General features: G+C 41.7%; 1 protein-coding gene across 1 annotated transcript in view; it reads left to right on the forward strand.

The window, feature by feature from the left end:
* The window catches only part of Gpd2 (glycerol-3-phosphate dehydrogenase 2), a 135669-nt gene that overhangs the window by 62751 nt on the left and 55418 nt on the right, over nt 1-17500 (forward strand). The window contains exons 4-6 of the mRNA XM_029536655.1: nt 4077-4201; nt 5519-5616; nt 6631-6793. Coding sequence (XP_029392515.1) covers nt 4077-4201; nt 5519-5616; nt 6631-6793 — 386 coding nt within the window. The remainder of the gene's footprint in view (nt 1-4076; nt 4202-5518; nt 5617-6630; nt 6794-17500) is intronic.

Genomic DNA, 17500 nt, shown 5'->3' on the forward strand with positions numbered 1-17500 from the left:
AAAAAAAAAAAAAATCCATGGTCGGAAAAAAGCAGTGGCAAGAGCTTGACCTTAAATACATCCTAGAATACCCGCCTGGGGTGGCTTGCTGATTCTTATAACAACACACAGAGTGAGTGTTGAGGGGTCCCTGCAACACTCTTGCTAGAGCTGCCTCCTGAGGCCTGGTTCCTCATTGCCTTGGCAACACTGTGAGCCTCAGGTCTGCTGGTAGCAATTCCCCAGCTCCACCCCTATGCCTTCACCCAGAGAAAACTTCATAGAACCTTAATTAGCTTTGTCAGCTTAAACACTTCAGTGATACCCTTGTCAGGAGACATACCAGTGTCTCTCCAAACAATCTCTGGAGGAAAAAAAAAATTGCTTTGAAAAAAGTTGCCCAGGCCAGCTCTGGTTCCTAGAAATAGACACCCAGGACAGGATTGAGGAGAGGGGAGGACTTGCATGCCTCATGCTTATTAATTTAACTAAGCGTCTTAACTAAAATTGGTCTTAGATGTGAACCATGTTCTTAGAGGCATTTCCCTTTTGAGGATATCCGGAGATTGCTGCTGTGGCTAACAGTGGCCTTCAGGACACGATTCAAATATCCCAGTGTGAATGAAAAGCTCCTGGTCACTTCCTCGCAGGACAATCACACATACCCTTCTCTCCAGCCCCCAGTGACAAGCAGCCTGTGACAAGTCTGGAGATTTTCAATCCTTTGCCAGCTACCCATCCCTCCCTCCATCCTTCCTTTCTTCCCCTCCCCTTCATCTTTGTCCTTCTCCTTCTCTCTCTCATCTTCCATGGCTCCACACTCCTCTGGCTAGTGTGGAACTCAACAGTTCTCCAGCCTCTGCATCTTAACATCCTAGCATCCTAGCATCCTAGCATCCTAGCATCTTAGCATCCTAGCATCTTAGCATCCTAGCACTGGAACTACAGGTGATATTAGTAAGTTCAGCTTGCCTCTTTAAGCTTGCCTAAGCCTACCTACCTCCTCAGTCTCTCCTCTTGAGCAAGACTCTATGAACTCAGCTTTTGCTGAAGGCTGCTTCTCCAGAAGTGATTAAAAGCTAAATTGGGCTGCTAAAGAGATGGCTCAGCAGTTAAGAGTGTTGACTGCTCAGGTTTGGTTCTTGGCACCCACATCATGGTTCACAACAACTCATAACTACAGGGGTGTTTTGGATGTTTTATGCATATCTGCGTGTGTGTGTGTGTGTTCCTGGGTGTATGTGTGACCTCTTCTGTTACTGCACACATGCGGTGCACATACATACACCCAGGGACACACACAAATACACATAAAAATAAAGTAAGTAAAATATGGAAAAGGCCCCCCTCCCCCGCAATGGTCATCACTGTTCTTCTTCACACAGGATTTTTTGTTACCAGTAAAGCCCCTCCCAGATTTAAGTGGCTTAAACAAAAATACCCATAGGAATCCTGTCCTCTCATTTGGGATATTTAGGAGCCACAGTGAGTGAGCCTTGCTGGGTCTGTGGCTCTGTGTGTCCACTAGCAGTGTTTCTTTGTGACCCACGCAGTACTGGCAGGGACAGTTTCCCTAGCCGTTGGACTAAGGCCTGGCCTCCTGATGACCTGTCACCCGGGGCCTCTCAGTTTCTACACAGGCCACATGACAGTTTGCTTCACTGGAGCAAGTGCTCGCATAGGGAGGGACTGAGGTGAGGAGCAGGGATGGGCTGACTGAGTTACTCTGCTGCTGGGGAGAAGAGCACTGCACACAGTACACCCTCAGGGAGGGCTGTCTGGGAGGTCTGGGATCACAGCCTGGAGGGCGCTTGGGGACTGCCCCAACAGGAAGCTGAGGGTCTTGTCCTCACTGCTTCACTGTCCTTCCTTCGCTGCTACCAGGCATCCCGACCCAATGACGGTGGTGTTAGGGTTTAAAGAAAGGCGTATTTTAAATAATGTGGCTCCTAAATACCATCTGAAAGTCAACTCCCTCGTCTGATCTTCAGCTGCAGAAAAAAAAAAGGGACTAATTTAGAATACCAAAAGATCTCTGTAGGATTTACTAAGTAGAGATGGTGGCGTGTGTGGAAGAGGTCGGTAGGCAAATGTTATTTTGAGTATCTGCAGTCCGGGTTCCTGCTCTGAATTCAGGTTCTAATCTGGAGTAAGACAAGTCTTCGCTTCTCTGACGGAGGCCCTGGTGAGTGTCTGTGCTTCCTCATTGGCCTGAGCAGAGCCACTTGACAACTGGCCCGTATGCACTCATGTCCAGTGACTTTGACTCTCAATTCTCTTTTTTAAAAAATATTCACTGTCTTACTATCATTCCCTGTCTGTAGCTCACAATTAAGCACTGGTAATGGACTAAAAATTGAGTGTTGCAGAACTTTGTCTGTGGTGTATGTCTAAGAGCGGTGATGTTGACTGACAAATAGCACTTGTGATTTTTGTTTTGTTTTTCCCTAGTTCGGACACCACCTCTACTTTTCAATCTTCACTGTTTCCAAACATTTTGTTCTTTTAAGTCAAGAGAATTGGTCTGGTTTTATGATGACATTTCTGTTCAAATTTTAAACTGTTAAATATTATCAGAGCAACCCGTTGGCACTAACCGGCTCTGAACTGAACGCACGCACACTTTTCTCCTATCCTGGCGTTGTGAGTCCAGATTGCTCTGCCTCACGTTATGATTGTGAATGGACCCGTGACCTACCCCATTGCCTGAGGGAGTAGTAGCCAGCTCCTGGACATTCCCAGTGCTGCCTGTGGATGGATGGATACCACAGGACTTGTGAACTTGAAGAACCTACCTACTGAACGACACAGACTTGGGGCACCGCCGCTACCCCGAGGCCTCAGAGAGGCGGGGTGTCTCTGCAAGAAAAGAAATCAGAAGTAGATTTTTTTTTTCTTCCCTAAGAGATTCGTAGTAGTCTTTGGATAAAGGGGGAGGGGCTTGTAGGATGTACCTATTTTGTTCAGCCTCATCCTAAAAAGAATATTATCTTTTAGAAAATTTCCCTGATTTGGGCTTTGGGAACTGGATTGAAGTCCTTTGAGCAAGAGTCGCAAGTGCTCGTAACTACGGAGCTATGTGTTCAGCCCCAAGAAGGTTTGCTTGCTGTCTGGATACTCCAGTCCATGTGTCTTAGCTTGTACTTCACTTTAGTATTGAAATGGTATATCACACATAAAACATAAAATGTTTTAAACTGCACTGTAAATAACAATAGAACTTTTTTTTCTTTTGACTTTTTAAATCTTTTGTGTCTAGGTATGGGTGTGTGTGTTCATGTGTGTGGGGTCAGGGACAATCTTGTTTGAGGCAGGTCTCTGTTGTTTACCACTGCGCATACCAGGCTAGCTGGGTTGTGAGTTTCTAGGCTTCTCCTGTGTTAGCCTACTGTCTCTCTGTAAGAGTTCTAGGACTATAGGTAATTCTTTACGTCATTCATAATTTTGTGGGTCCCAGTGATTGAATCTCAGGTCTTCATGCTTGCTTGTATGCTTTCGTGACAAGTACTTAACCCGACGAACGTCTCTCCTCTTATCTCCTGGAAATTCCCACCTGCCTGTGTCCCTTACAGCATAACCACTATATTCCTGACTTCCTTATCCACCATTGTCTCAGGCACTTTTGCAAGTAGGACCTAGAACACAGAAGGAGTCTGATTTGGTATTGTTAGTGAATGCATTACAGTAGCAGAGAGTGAAGGAAAGGAACAGTTTGCCCTCAGTAGGGAGCGACAGCCATGCATTCTGAAGGCTGTGTGACATCCATTGATGCCATGTGGGAAAAGACGGTGCCCGGCCCTCCTTTGATCCCCTCACTACACCAGAGAACCTTGCTGCCCCGAAATCGTACGGCAATGTTTCCTAGGTGTGATTCATTCACAGTTTAATATGCTTCCAGTTCAGTCTTGACTTGTCCCTCAGGAAGAGCCTAAAATCTCTTCATTAGAATATAGACAGTGTACTGCACTTTGAATACAAATTTATCCATGTTCAGACTAATTTTTCCAGCGATTGTCTCTACCCTGGAGAAGTGCCTTTAATGAATTACATACAAATTGTGTAATTTAAGAAGTTAATTTGCTTTTCTGGTTACACAGGACTGAAAACAGCCCTTGTAGAGAGAGATGACTTCTCATCGGGGACTAGCAGTAGAAGCANTAAATTGATCCACGGTGGTGTGCGATACCTCCAGAAGGCTATCATGAACTTGGATGTTGAGCAGGTAATTGTGTATGCTGGCTGTTAAACAAAAATTGCCAATGTGGTTTTTCTACCCAATTAAGTCAGGCTTTTTTTTTTTTTTAAATAGCTTTTAACATTTCTTCCCATTCAAAATACCTGTTTAGTGTATGCTGCTTGGAGCATCTTTCAGGAGAGATGTGCTTGTTCGTCCTGGGTAGGATTATGTTTATGGGTAATCAGGGCCTTTTTCTGTACAAGCATGTCAAAGTAGCAGATTTACAGAATCACTTTTGGATGTGTTGCCTTTTAACAAGCATGATTGGGTTTTTGCCAATGGCCACCAAATTGCTACTTGCGAGCAGTTTCCGGGGAGCTGTGTTGTATTGCCGATGGAGCACCAAATTGATCTCTTAACTGCAGCTGCAATCATGCAGTCATATTGTCACTGACATATTCTTCGGGGGTGGGGGGGGGAGATGATCTGAGTCACGCTTTCTGTGTGTCACACTTTATTGTGTCCAGTCTGCCATCATTTGAAGACTGCCAAGGCAGTGTGGAAAATGACATTTCCCAGAGGAGTGGGGGGAAAAAAAAACCCCAGCTTCCTTCCATAGCTGCTTTTCATACAAGGAAAACACAGCCGCATGGACTTGCCATTGTCAAATGTTGAGTCTGTCCCGTTTCTCGCCTTGACAAGTCAGCTTTGAATCTGTCCTCTTTTCTTACGTTTCTCTTTAGCATCCGTGATGGAGGCAAAGAAAACCGCCCAGAATTCATAATCTGCTGATTTCTGATGTGTTCTGCCTTATTTTGCCAATATATACCGTCATATTGTCATGTCTAAAATTTGTATGATACTAATAATGCAGGCATACTGGGGGTGGGGGGTTCATGGGAGTAAAGACAAAGGCTTTTTTTTTTTTTTTTAACCATCTGTAAAATACCTGTTCAGGGCTACATAGCATCTTTGTTGAGTTTACGGAAGGCCGGAGAACTTGCCATGAATTTGAACAATCTGTTCTCTCTTACCTTGAGAAAACAGTCTGGGGAAGGGAGCAGTCCAGAGAAAGCAAGATAAATGGTTACAATAATCTTGTAACTCAAGTCAGGAAAATATCTTACACCTGGGAACTCTGACAGCATGTTTTTCTCCTATGCAAATACAGTTAAGGTTTCTAAAAAATCTTTGAGGTTGACAGCATGATGTATTATTAGAGATCTGATTAGGGGGGGGAGCTCTCCTCGCTCAGAGGTAGAAGGTTTCTGTATATCAATCAGTTGGCAGGGTGTCTATTTGCCATTTGAAAATATTATGATCTGTTACTGCCAAACTAATTTTCTCTGTTTTGATTTTCAGTATAGGATGGTGAAAGAAGCCCTTCACAAACGTGCCAACTTACTAGAAATCGCTCCTCATTTATCAGCTCCGTTGCCTATAATGCTTCCACTTTACAAGTAAGCCTTTGCCTTCACCTGTGTGCGATGGGCTTGTCTGAGGTCAGCAGATCAACAGGCTTCTCACGGAAACCGTCCTTCTTTGTGTGTTTCTTAAGGAGGCTTTAATTGGTCCTAATCTTTAATCTATTTCAAATACTTTCCTTGGTGTATTTAAAAAGGAAGATTTAAAAAAAATACTCTCTGTGGGACCTATGTCTAAGGGCCAGATTTTTGAAGGCGAAGAAGGTTGAGTTCTGTGTTTGTATTTAATAGAATCTCATTTCAGTTTCTTTGAGTGTGTAGGTGAACATCTGAATACTCTAAGGCATTCAGTGAGGTCCTGTGTGCAGTGTAGAATGCAGAGCCTCCCCTCTCCCCAAAACTATCCTAATAACATAATCTGAAACTACAGTGTAGCAACCCAAACCCAGCTATCATTTCACTACATAAGTTAGTATAGATGAAATTCATCCCGGAGGTGTGACTCATCATTTCCCTACTGTTAGAACGGAGTGTGAGATTGCCCTAGGAAGAGAGGCCCAGTAACCTGGAAAGGTAGATTGTGGCATTCCTTTAACCACATGGGTGGTGTAGGGCTTGAAACAGCTTTGACCACCTAGTGCCTGTTCAGTTACAGATTTCTGAGGGCCTCTGCAACCTAGTTGCAGTCCACATTTACCAAGGCCTCCAACCTACACTGTTCGAATCCATCTCTAGACTTGTGAGGCACAGGTACTGGTGTTTGCTTATTTTGGATGCTTCCTGAAGAATTCTAACATGGAGCAGGCAGGAAGCACGGAGGTAGTCATAACCTCTTGATGATTCTCTTGTATGGCAGCTAGCATGGCACCAGAAGCAACTATGTGCCAACCCCTTCCACCCCCCCTGCACCCCCCCCTCTCTCCCCTTGTGTAGCCTACTACTTGTGGGTGTAAGTTTGCTTTTCCTAAATGGCCTTTCTTGGAATTTAAGGTGCCAATCTAAAATGCTATACCATGGTTCTAACCCTTCTCTCTCCTCTTTATGCTATAGGTGGTGGCAGTTACCTTATTACTGGGTGGGAATCAAGATGTANGACCTGGTTGCAGGGAGCCAATGCCTGAAGAGCAGTTACGTCCTCAGCAAATCCCGAGCCCTGGAGCATTTCCCCTTGCTCCAGAAGGACAAGCTGGTAGGAGCCATCGTCTACTATGACGGNATGTGATATTTCTTTTCTCTGTACATGATGTTCTTCTGTCCGGTCATGACTACCGAGAATACACTGACCCTTATTTATCTCACAGCAGAGAAACAGGTTCGAATTCCACTTTCCAGGTTAACCTTAAGGAACAAACGAATGCACCCACATAGGTAGAGAGTCACCATATTTGGTAGTATTGGCTGAAAAACTACCCACAACGATTCCTTTCTAGCCTTTCTTTTTTTAAAAAAAAAAAAATTAAGATGCTATATATATTCTAGACCAGGCTGACCTGGAACTCACTGTATAGACTAGTCTGGCTATATATTTGTGTCCATTTTCCTGCCTCAGCCTCCGGAGTGCTGGGATTGCAGATGTCAGCCAGGATACCTGGCTCTCTGTGCAATTAATGTATCCTTTCTCTTCTTTTGCTTGTGTCTCATGGTTGGCTTGGCCCATTTCTCATAGCTATGCATTTCACCCCGCCCTCATACCACTCCATTTGTTATACGTTTGGCAGGGAATGCCTGCCTTATGAATATATTCTGATGTTGAAAGCAGCCAAGGCTCTGTAGGTTTTCTAGTGAAACCTCTGTTTCCAGGGGGGTTATAAACCTATAGAGAAACGCCCCCGGGGCTGAAATTGACATGTTGTTTTGTACAGACATTGGACTTTGCCTAATGTCTATTTGCAATGTGTTCACTGTGAATTCTTTTGTGCATGTGTGTACACCATATCATTTGCTCAGTTTTGTTTGAGGAAACTGAGCGGTATATTTCCAGACAGACCACACAGTCAACAGCAACAGTACAGAGCAGTATAAGGAAAACCGTTTGTGAATCTTCGCTGGCTATTTGAAAGTGCATACAGGACTAGAAAACAATGTAGTGACGCTTGTCTGTATGGAACGAAGAAGGCACAGGTGATTGCACATGTCCAAATGGTTTAGAAACTTTTGGACACAAAGACGTCGTAGGCTCTGAGTCTCCAGGATCCCATCCCGCTATGTGATCTTTATACTTGGTGTTAGGTACATCAATTCTCAGCACAAAGGAATGCTTTGCTGTGCTGTTTTAGAAGACTGGACGAATATTTCCATATTATATTATGTGATACTGTATCTTCCTTTTAAGGCCACACTTCCTTTCCTTTTTCTTTCTCTCTTTTCTTTGTTTCTTTTGCCTTTTACGTTGCTCCACTGTTACCCTTCTGAATCAATTCAGTCGCTGGCTGACAGGCTTTTATACAGAAATGCAGAATGCACGTGTGCAGAGGTGGCAATGGGGACCAAACTTAAGAAAATGTCCTAGGAGCACCAATATTAGAAAAATGTTAAGGGTCTTAGACAGACATTAAAAGCTAGAAAATTAACAGTTTTCAGAGACTTTCAGCATCTGAAACACCACAGGGGGGGCCACTTAACTACTTTTTGGTGCCCTTGAAGGAACCTACATGTTAAAGGACAGCCTTCACCGTGAATCTGCTTTCTCTGCATCAGACCCTTAATGTTAACCATTGTAGTTTATTGGGTGATTACAGTAAAGAGGTTTCTGGTCCAGGAGGAGGAGGCATTCTGTAAATAGCATCCTGTCTATTCTCATGTGGAAATATTTGTGGCCTTGGCCTTCTCTTACTTCTTCCTCCCACACAAATCCTCTCAAATTCTTACTGTTTCTATAGCATGGTGTGATGGTATATATGTTAGGTACTACCGTCTTATGTGTTAGACTGTACATACTGAAATCACTCACTGAGGAAAATCACCATCATACCTGGGTTCATGACTGTCTTAGTTTGCTATTATCATGAATTATAGATTCTTACTGTGGGGAATGCAGGGAAAGCCTGAATCCTAGTTATGGATGTATTGCTGTGAGACCCCATGTCTGCTTATAAGAGACAACATTTAATTGGGGCTGGCTTATAGATTCCATTATCATCATGGCTGGAAGAATAGCAGCGTCCAGGCAGACAGGGTGCTGGAGAAGGAGCTGAGAGTTCTACATCTGCATTTCAGCCAAAGACAGTAGAAGGAGATTGTCTTCTAGCCAGCTAGGAGAAGAGTCTCAAAGCCCACAGCCACAGTGACACGGTTCCTCTAACAGGGCCACACCTACCCCAACAAGCCACATCTCCTAGTAATGCCACTTCCCATGAGTCAAACATATTCAAACCACTACACCTTTTTTTGCTTTGTTTTGTTTGGTTTTTGTTTTGTTTTAAAGCAGAGTACACACTATCTTGCTAGAATTAAGAGGAAAAGTTCCTTTAATTCAGAACAAATTCACTTTTATAGTTTGTTATAGGGTATAGAAATAGAAGTTGATGAAAAATTATTGAGACCTTTTAATTCAAAATTGATGTTTGGAAATTGTATAGTTTCAAGTTTCCAACTGAAGAAGTCAAAACAAATTACTCTGGGCATTTGAATTTAAATATTTGCCTTTCACTTTGTTCTGAAACCACTCAGGCTTAGGTATGTGATATTAAAGGTGAGGCAAAACAAAAATGTATAAGAGTAGAGTTGTTTGCCCCCACAGTGCATCTACAGGTCTTGACAGTTTCTGTTTTAGCCAGTATGGTGTGATGGGCAGACCAAGTGTCCCCTGTGAAAATAAGGAGAAAAGCCACACCAGGGCAAAGGAAGTAAATGCACTGAATAGCGCTCTCAGAATAAGGAGAGGAAGCCCCAGTCTTTTTGAATCACGACAAACCCACTTGTATACTTTATAAGACCAAAGTTTCATTCCTGAGATGAAATAACCTCTTGTTCATAAGGAACTATCACGTGCATGGTTATGCACGTGGCTTTTTGGCTCAAATGAACAGCCAGGCATGGCCTTGTGTACCTGTAATCCCAGGGCTGGGAGGTAGGAGTGGGTGTGGGCAGAAATGGGTTGCTAGGGTTTGCCTGGGTGACCAGCCTAGCTCCCACACTCTCAAAATAAGAATAAACAAAAACCAAGCAGGATTCAGCCCTAGGGAGAGACCCTGACTCAAAGGAGTAAGGTAGAGGCAACTGTGGAAGAGGCTGAAGTTATGATACACACATGCAAAGAAAAAAAAAAAAAAAAGAACCATTACATTACAAGACTGTAAATCAATCCAAGTTATTTTGAGATGAGACCAGCCCTGAAATAACTTTAAACACAATACTTAAATTCATATACAATAACCTATTTTCAAGTAAACAGAAGGAGTTTTTATAATTTCTATGGGAAGGGACTCTTGATTCTAATGGAAAGGTCACGTATGTTTATAAAATGACGTTTTGAATGATGCCAGAAGTTTTATTCACTACAGACTCTTTTTTTTTTTTCTTTTGGTTTTTCGAGATAGGGTTTCTCCGTGTAGCCCTGGCTGTCCTGGAACTCAGTTTGTAGACCAGGCTGGCCTCGAACTCAGAAATCCGCCTGCCTCTGCCTCCCGAGTGCTGGGATTAAAGGCGTGCGCCACCACGCCCGGCTCCTCACTACGGACTTTATTATTGAGATGTGATACAGTTGCATCAGTTCTAGTGAATGTGATGCTCTGAGACCATAGTGGCACAGATCAGTTGGCATTGCATGAAGTTAGCCCAGGAACTGAAGGTGACACAACATTTAAGGTCTCCTCACCACAGAACTGTTAGAACTTTAAGGTCTTCATTTAGAAGAACAAATGGTACGGATACCAGAAGATTTTATTTTTATTTATTTATTTTTATTTTGAGACATTCCTAGTCTGTGATGCTTGTCTAGTCACTATGTAATTCACTATGTAGACCCAGTTGGCCTTGATCCCACTAAGACTCAACTTGCTCTGCCTCCGGAATGTTGGACTTAAAGCTGTGCACCGCTATATCTGGCTCAAAAGTTAATCATAGAGTCACAGTTAATGCTAAATAAATTCTGATAGCTACTGTATATGATTAAGGCAAAATAAATTTTCCTAGTTAAGTTCCTTTATGTGATAGAACATTTTTTTTTTCATTTTGCTTGTCCCCGCCCCCCATAGGCTTGCCTTGAAGTTTTCTCCCAATTCCCTCCCTCTCCCATTTCTTACCCAATTTCCCCCCCTCCCACCAGCCCCCTTCCCCTCTGTGCTGGTTTGTAGGTGTGCTCCATCACACATAGCTCCCATACTGTCTGATGTCATTTATGGGCTATTTTGTATGTTGCATAAGTATGACCCGCTGTGGTATTTCACCGTTAACTGTTAAATGACACACTGATACATATGGAGGAATAACTGCTATCTTTTTATATGTAGGCAGAGTAAATGTCACGTTTCTCCATAAAATCCAGATGAAATGAAAGGATACAAGTCACATACCAGATTTTCCCTCCAGTTACAAGTCCTTACATTCTTAGTTGAAAACTTGTAATTTATTCCTTAGCTTTCTCTCTGAACCATTACCTTGTGTCTTCTCTGAGCTCCTAGGCCTTAACAACTAGAGACTTAGTAGTTAGGTTACACTGTGTGCACTAAGGGTTACCGGGGAGAAAGAACGCTGACCAAGCCTTCTCTAAGAAACCAGGAAGGTGCTGAAAGCATCTCTGTTAGGTGTCCTGACAGTCTCTTAGACTGTGCGACTGCTGCTGGGGGGTAGCCTGGTCCCGAGGAAGCCGTGTCATCTTTCACCTTTAGTTCAATTTTTTTTAGTTCCTCACAGTGGTGGTACGTCCTGGTGATCCCAGAACACAGAAAATGGAAGCAGCAAGATCAGGAGTTCAAGACCACACTTAGCTATATACTCAGTTATAGGCCAGCCTGGGTTAGATAAGACCCTGGCTTTTGTGTGTGTTTGTGTATTGAGACCAGTTCTCACTATGCAGCCTGAGCTTGCTTAAGCATATGCCTGCCTCTGCTTCCTCGGTACGGGGATTAATTAAGTGCACGTGCCACACCACCCTCAAAACTGTGCCTTAAAAATAAAAATTCTAGTTTCCAGAGTAGATTCCCGGTGCCACTCTAGATAGACTTTTGTCATCCAATCCTGTTCACAGAAAGTGAGATATAATTAAAAATCATTAAATATTTACAGCCATTAAGTAACTCCATTAAACCTCTGTAAAATGACATTAGAGGACAAAATTATAGCTCTAAATTTTTTCCTTCTTCTAGTCAAGGCATGGATAGAGATGTCCGTTACTTTATACCCAGCAATGCTTCTAAGTATTCCTTACACACAGATGAAAACAGCAACCTGAAGAAATTGTATTGGCGTTCCCAGGGTGAATAAAAGTTGGTTACATCTGTGTTTCAAAAGGGGAATTAAAAACCATCATTCACTAGAATATTCATTTTTTTATTCCAGTTTAAAACTCACAGCGTACATAGATGAATTCAGCTGGTGAGAGAGCAAAGCCAATTTAATCTCTGGCTCCCCTGAGGTAAATGTAGTTCATGGTCCTGCCCCCCACTCCAACCTCAGCTATAATCCCTGGCTCCTGGAGGTAAGAATGCAGTGAAGTGAGGAAAATCCCACAGCCGGATATAATGATCCAAAATGACAGGGACAATAATGACAATGAATTTCATGTCTCCCAGTCATGAGCTGAAGATGCTTGACTAGGCTCACGTATACAATTAAATTGTTACAGGTACAGCAGGGGCTTGCAGTCAGCTGTGTGCTTTGGGGAGACGATGCCTCGGGCAGAAGGCAGATAGTGGAGTCTAGCCTCTCTTTTGTTAGGAGTAGCCTATTCCTCCTTTAGGCATGCACGGAGACCGTACACTTTAATAAAAGAAACCTCAAGTTAAAGACAAGTCTTTTAAGGTGTTTATCTACTTTAAAAACTTAAAAAAAAAAAAATCAATTACTAAATACCATAAGCATGATTTTTTTTTTGTCTCATTTTTCCCCCATTGAGTTCCAAGAACATTAGTGAAATCTAAGGTGGTGTCAATAATCCTTATTTATGATACCTGTAAGCAAAGAGGTTGAGGTAATTAACAGAGTCTCCAGAGTTATGGGAATAGGTTGAATGGATAACCAAACATCTTAGATTTATGTTCTCACTGCCTGTATTCAACTCTGGGCTACCTCTGCTGTTTCCCACAGCTTTTTAAGGTGGAGTGCTCTCTCCTAGAAGAAAGGCTAAGGCTCATGTGGACACAGGTCATCTACTGTGTTTTAGGAAGACTACACTGAAGCGTCTGATTTTTTACTATCAAATACTTTAGAAATGTCTACTTTTGTGTGCTTCACATGTGTATGGGGCATGAAAACAGTGGTCCATGTGTGTAGTTTATAATTAGCCATAACTATTGAGGCTATATAATGATATTCACTTTACTTTTTTTTTTTTTTTTTTGGTTTTGGTTTTGGTTTTTCAAGACAGGGTTTCTCTGTATAGCCCTGGCTGTCCTGGAACTCACTTTGTAGACCAGGGTGGCCTCAAACTCAGAAATCTGCCTGCCTCTGCCTCCCGAGTGCCTGGGTCACTTTACTTTTGAAGTACTCAATTTTTCAAAATTTTTTTGGTCACTGGGGAAGTAGTCATTTTATTTATTTTTTGATACCTTGCTTATTGAAATGTTTTTTCAAATACATATATTTATCAAGAGAAGAAATATCTTGAAAGATGAACTTGCCAATTGCCCTTCATTTCTTGAGGTCTAATTTCTTTAATCTTTGATTGAGATAGCTAAAAAGAAACCATGCTATTGAATTAAGACGGTCAGTCTATGTCCTCCTTACCCTAAATGTATCCAGTCTCATCTGGATTAGGGGGATGTCATCATGAGGACTCAGAATTGTCAAAATTTGGCACACTATAATAAAAACTTGTTAATACTATTTTTTTTACTGTAATCTCTTATCTTAAATGAAAAAAATTGATCCATTAAATTCTATTTGCAAATAATCCCCATGGTTTTGACCATTTTTAGGTTTTTATTATATAAAGCTTAAAACTATATAAATTTCAGCATATATATTAGGACATACATATATCATAAATGTAGGTTACAGATCATAGTAATAAAGACTCTGGAATTTACAGCCAGGCCTAGAGCCCAGAATATAACCAATACATTGAAGTTGTCTGTGTCTGTCCCACACTGGATTGGTGTCTCTGTTTCCTAGATTAGGGACCCTTCTCTTTTTAAAAGTTTGAGCACATAGATTTTTTTTAATAAAATACTATTTGATTTTTAAATGTTGCAAAATTATTATACAGTGTACTGTAAAAGTTGATACAAGCCCTTTACAGAGTGGTCGGATGACCAGTGCGAAGTAGATTGAGATGCTGCCATTACATATGCCCTAGAAAATGTTTACATATGTTCACCAGGAGATATATACAGAATGATTCACCAAATTGCCCTGTCTGATTGAAAAAGATGGAAATAAGGAAAATATCCATTAAAAGACAAATAAACAATTTCACTGTTCATAGTACAGTTGTACCAGCATTGAAAATGAATGAACTATGACTGAAGTGGACAACGTGGATGAGTCTTAGCAATAGGGTGATACTATACGTGATATAGTATGCTTAATGTCATTCTGGAGAGCTGCTTTACAAATTTAACTGTATTTTGAATCACACTGTATATGGATGAATTTAGGCTATGATACCCAACTTATAGTCTATTTTGAGGTATAAATAAACAAGTAAATAGAAAAACCGTTAAAGTCATTTTCCAAGTATTGCTACATTTGGGTTGGTTCTCTAGTTTTCATTGAAAATGTTCTGAAGTATTAGTTGTACAAGCATCCGCTTACGTAGTTAAATTTTCAAGATTTTTCCCCAAAACATTTGCCAAACCTTTTCAGGAACAAAACAAAAATCATTGTGCCCAGGGACATGTTCCAAGTAAATGATAATGTTTGTAATTTCAAGATTCAAAACAAGATGCTTTCAAAGAAATTTCTCTGGCTCTCGGATGTTAGCATAAAGCATATTTGTTTTCTTAGTATTCTGTCCACGTATAGTTCTATACTTCTAAATTAACCGCAGAGCTGTTGGTCTTGATTTCCTTGTGTCCTCTTTCCCGTTGCATTTCCCTTCTTCCTTTCTGTTGGTTACATAAATGAAGCTGACATCATTGTTCACATAGCAGGCATTTTTTTTCTTTTGCCCTCAAATGCTGCCTTTTTGCTATTCAGTATATCTGGATACCAACTAATGCTAAATGAAATTTGACATATACCCCTAAGAAACAAAACTTATAAACTGTGGCTTCCGAGGAAACCCTGAATAAATAGGACACACTGTGTCCGCCCAGGCTAACCTCCAGCATATGCTTCAGCTTGCTGATGACGAGGCAGAGCGCAAGAGCCCCCAGGAAACTGGGCAATTGTTTATTGCTCGCTTGGCAAGCATGTATTAAATACCAGGCTTTCATCTCGTATAGATACATTTTTAAAAAAGCATACAGAAGTAGATGTGATCAGATGTAACACACGCACATAATTGTTATTCATAGTGTACCTTGTGTATATAAAAGCTTCAAAACCTGCTAAAGACTTACCAGGGTCTTCAGGGGTTGTATAAAGCATCCTGAGCAGATAGAGCTGGTGTAGGTTCAGGAGAAGACTCTCCTCCTCTCCCAGTCTTGCTCAATGGCTCTTTTCTTGGATGGGGCAAAAGCTATTATATTAAATCCCGTGTATTTGCCCTCTCAGTTTGCTTATTTGTCTCAAAGTAAATACGGGATCCATTAACCAATCATTGTATGTGCCAGTAACATAAAATTAGGAACCTATGGGTTTTGAGACAATTCACTACCTTTGTGTCAGTTAGCAATACACTTTCCAAGTAATTTTAGTAAGTCCTTTTAGTCGACTCAATCCTTTATATGTATGCTGGGATCAGATATTGTGATCCATACTTTTCAGGAAGGAAAGGAGAATGTTCCTAAACATTTTGTGCTAATATTTTTGCTACATGTAATTGGGCAGGTGTCTGGTGAGTTGAGAAAACCTCACAGAATGACGACTATGCTACCATGACCTTTCCTGTCTGTCACCGATGGCTTATTTTCCCTTTTCATTGCTGTGACAGAGCACTCCCACAAAAGTAACTGCAGGTAGAAAAGGGTTTATTTTGACTTACAGTCTAGGGGTAGCTATCACAGACAGAAAGACATGGTAGGTAAGGAAAATGTTGGTGTCAGGGGCAGGAAATTTGCTAATCACAGAAAGCAAATGGGAAGCCAGGGATAGGCTGTAAAACCTTAAGGCCCACCCACCCCCAGTGATCCACTTCCTGTAGTGCGACTCTACTACAGGGTCCACAATTTGTCTAAGCAGCACCAGTGGTGAACCAAATACTTGAGTCATGTTTACAACCACAATTAAATTTGGAACACCAGTACCAGGGTAGATGAGCCCTCTTCTGGCATCCAGTGGCATTGCATGCATGCAGTGCACAAGATAAACAAACAGGAAAAACACCCATACGCACCATTTATTCCCCCTCTCTTCCTCCCTTTCTCCCTTCCCCCTTTCTTTTTTTCATTGAGCGTGTAGTGTTGACTGTTCTGGAACTCACTGTGCAGACTACGCTGACTTCAAAGTCACAGATCTCCTGCCTCTGTCTCCTTGATTAGATAGATGAGGCAGGAGATACCTTACCTGTCAACATGTCTTTAAAAAAAACAAAAGGACAGTTCAACAAGACATGTTTTTATTATCTGTGGAAAACAAATGGGAACAGTACCATACAATACAATATAATGCAACAACTGCTACTTTCAAAACTTGTAAGCTAACTCATGGCAGACGTGACCTCACTGGACAAACATTCAAGTCAAGAATAATCTGTTTTGGTGGTTCCTTATCTTCTTCCTGGGACAGGAACCCAGGGCTTCTCTTGTGCATGCTGGGCAAGAACTGTATTGTGGACTTATATCCCAGCCCTTATTCTATGCCTGAAAAGGTAAAGATTACACTGTAAACATAACCAGGCTTCAGGGCTGAGTAATATCTTAATATCTAGTATCTAGTCACATCCACATATCCTTTGTAGCTTCATCATAATGTTAACGGATCCTTGAATTAGAATTCAATTTGTAAATCAGACAAAATATTCCAATAGTGGGGGGGGGGAGGACATGTCTACAACCTCAATGTTCAAAGGTGAAGTTTGAAGGTTGCAAATAAGAAGCCATTACGGGGAACATGCACCCTTTTTTTTCTTTGTAATACAAAACAAAGAAACAAAAAAAAGTAAGGCGTGAATGCTGTTCAGTGGCAGGGCACTTGCCTCACATGTATGAGGTCTTGGGCTTGATAAGCTGGATCTCTACAGATGAGAAAGTTCTGAAAGGAGCCTGACACGCTGCGCATGCTCACAGTGTGAGCACCCTGGAGTCTTAAGGCACAAGAACAATGAGTTTGGGGTCAACCTGTGCTACAACGCAAAGGTCTCCCCATTTTAAAATGTGTGCCAACAAACAAAAAAGCAGATACAATTTTGGTTAAAATTTATACTCTCGACGGATAAAGTTTTAAAAAAGGGGAGTAGAGATGGTCCAGAGGTTAAGAGCACTTATTCTTTCAGAGGCCCTGGCTTTCGTTCCCATCACCCACATGATTCACAGCCATCTGTAACTTCCGTTCCAAGGTATCCGATGTCCTCTCCTGACCTCCATGGACAGGAGGCGCACATATGGTGCAGATACACACACAGGAAAAACACTCATATGCAGAATATAAAATTAAGTTGAAAATAAATCGAACTCAGGTGGCTAGGCATGGCATCTAGCACTGTAAGCACTGAACCATC

Source organism: Mus pahari, chromosome 3, assembly GCF_900095145.1.
Source record: "Mus pahari chromosome 3, PAHARI_EIJ_v1.1, whole genome shotgun sequence".
Lineage (NCBI taxonomy): Eukaryota > Metazoa > Chordata > Mammalia > Rodentia > Muridae > Mus > Mus pahari.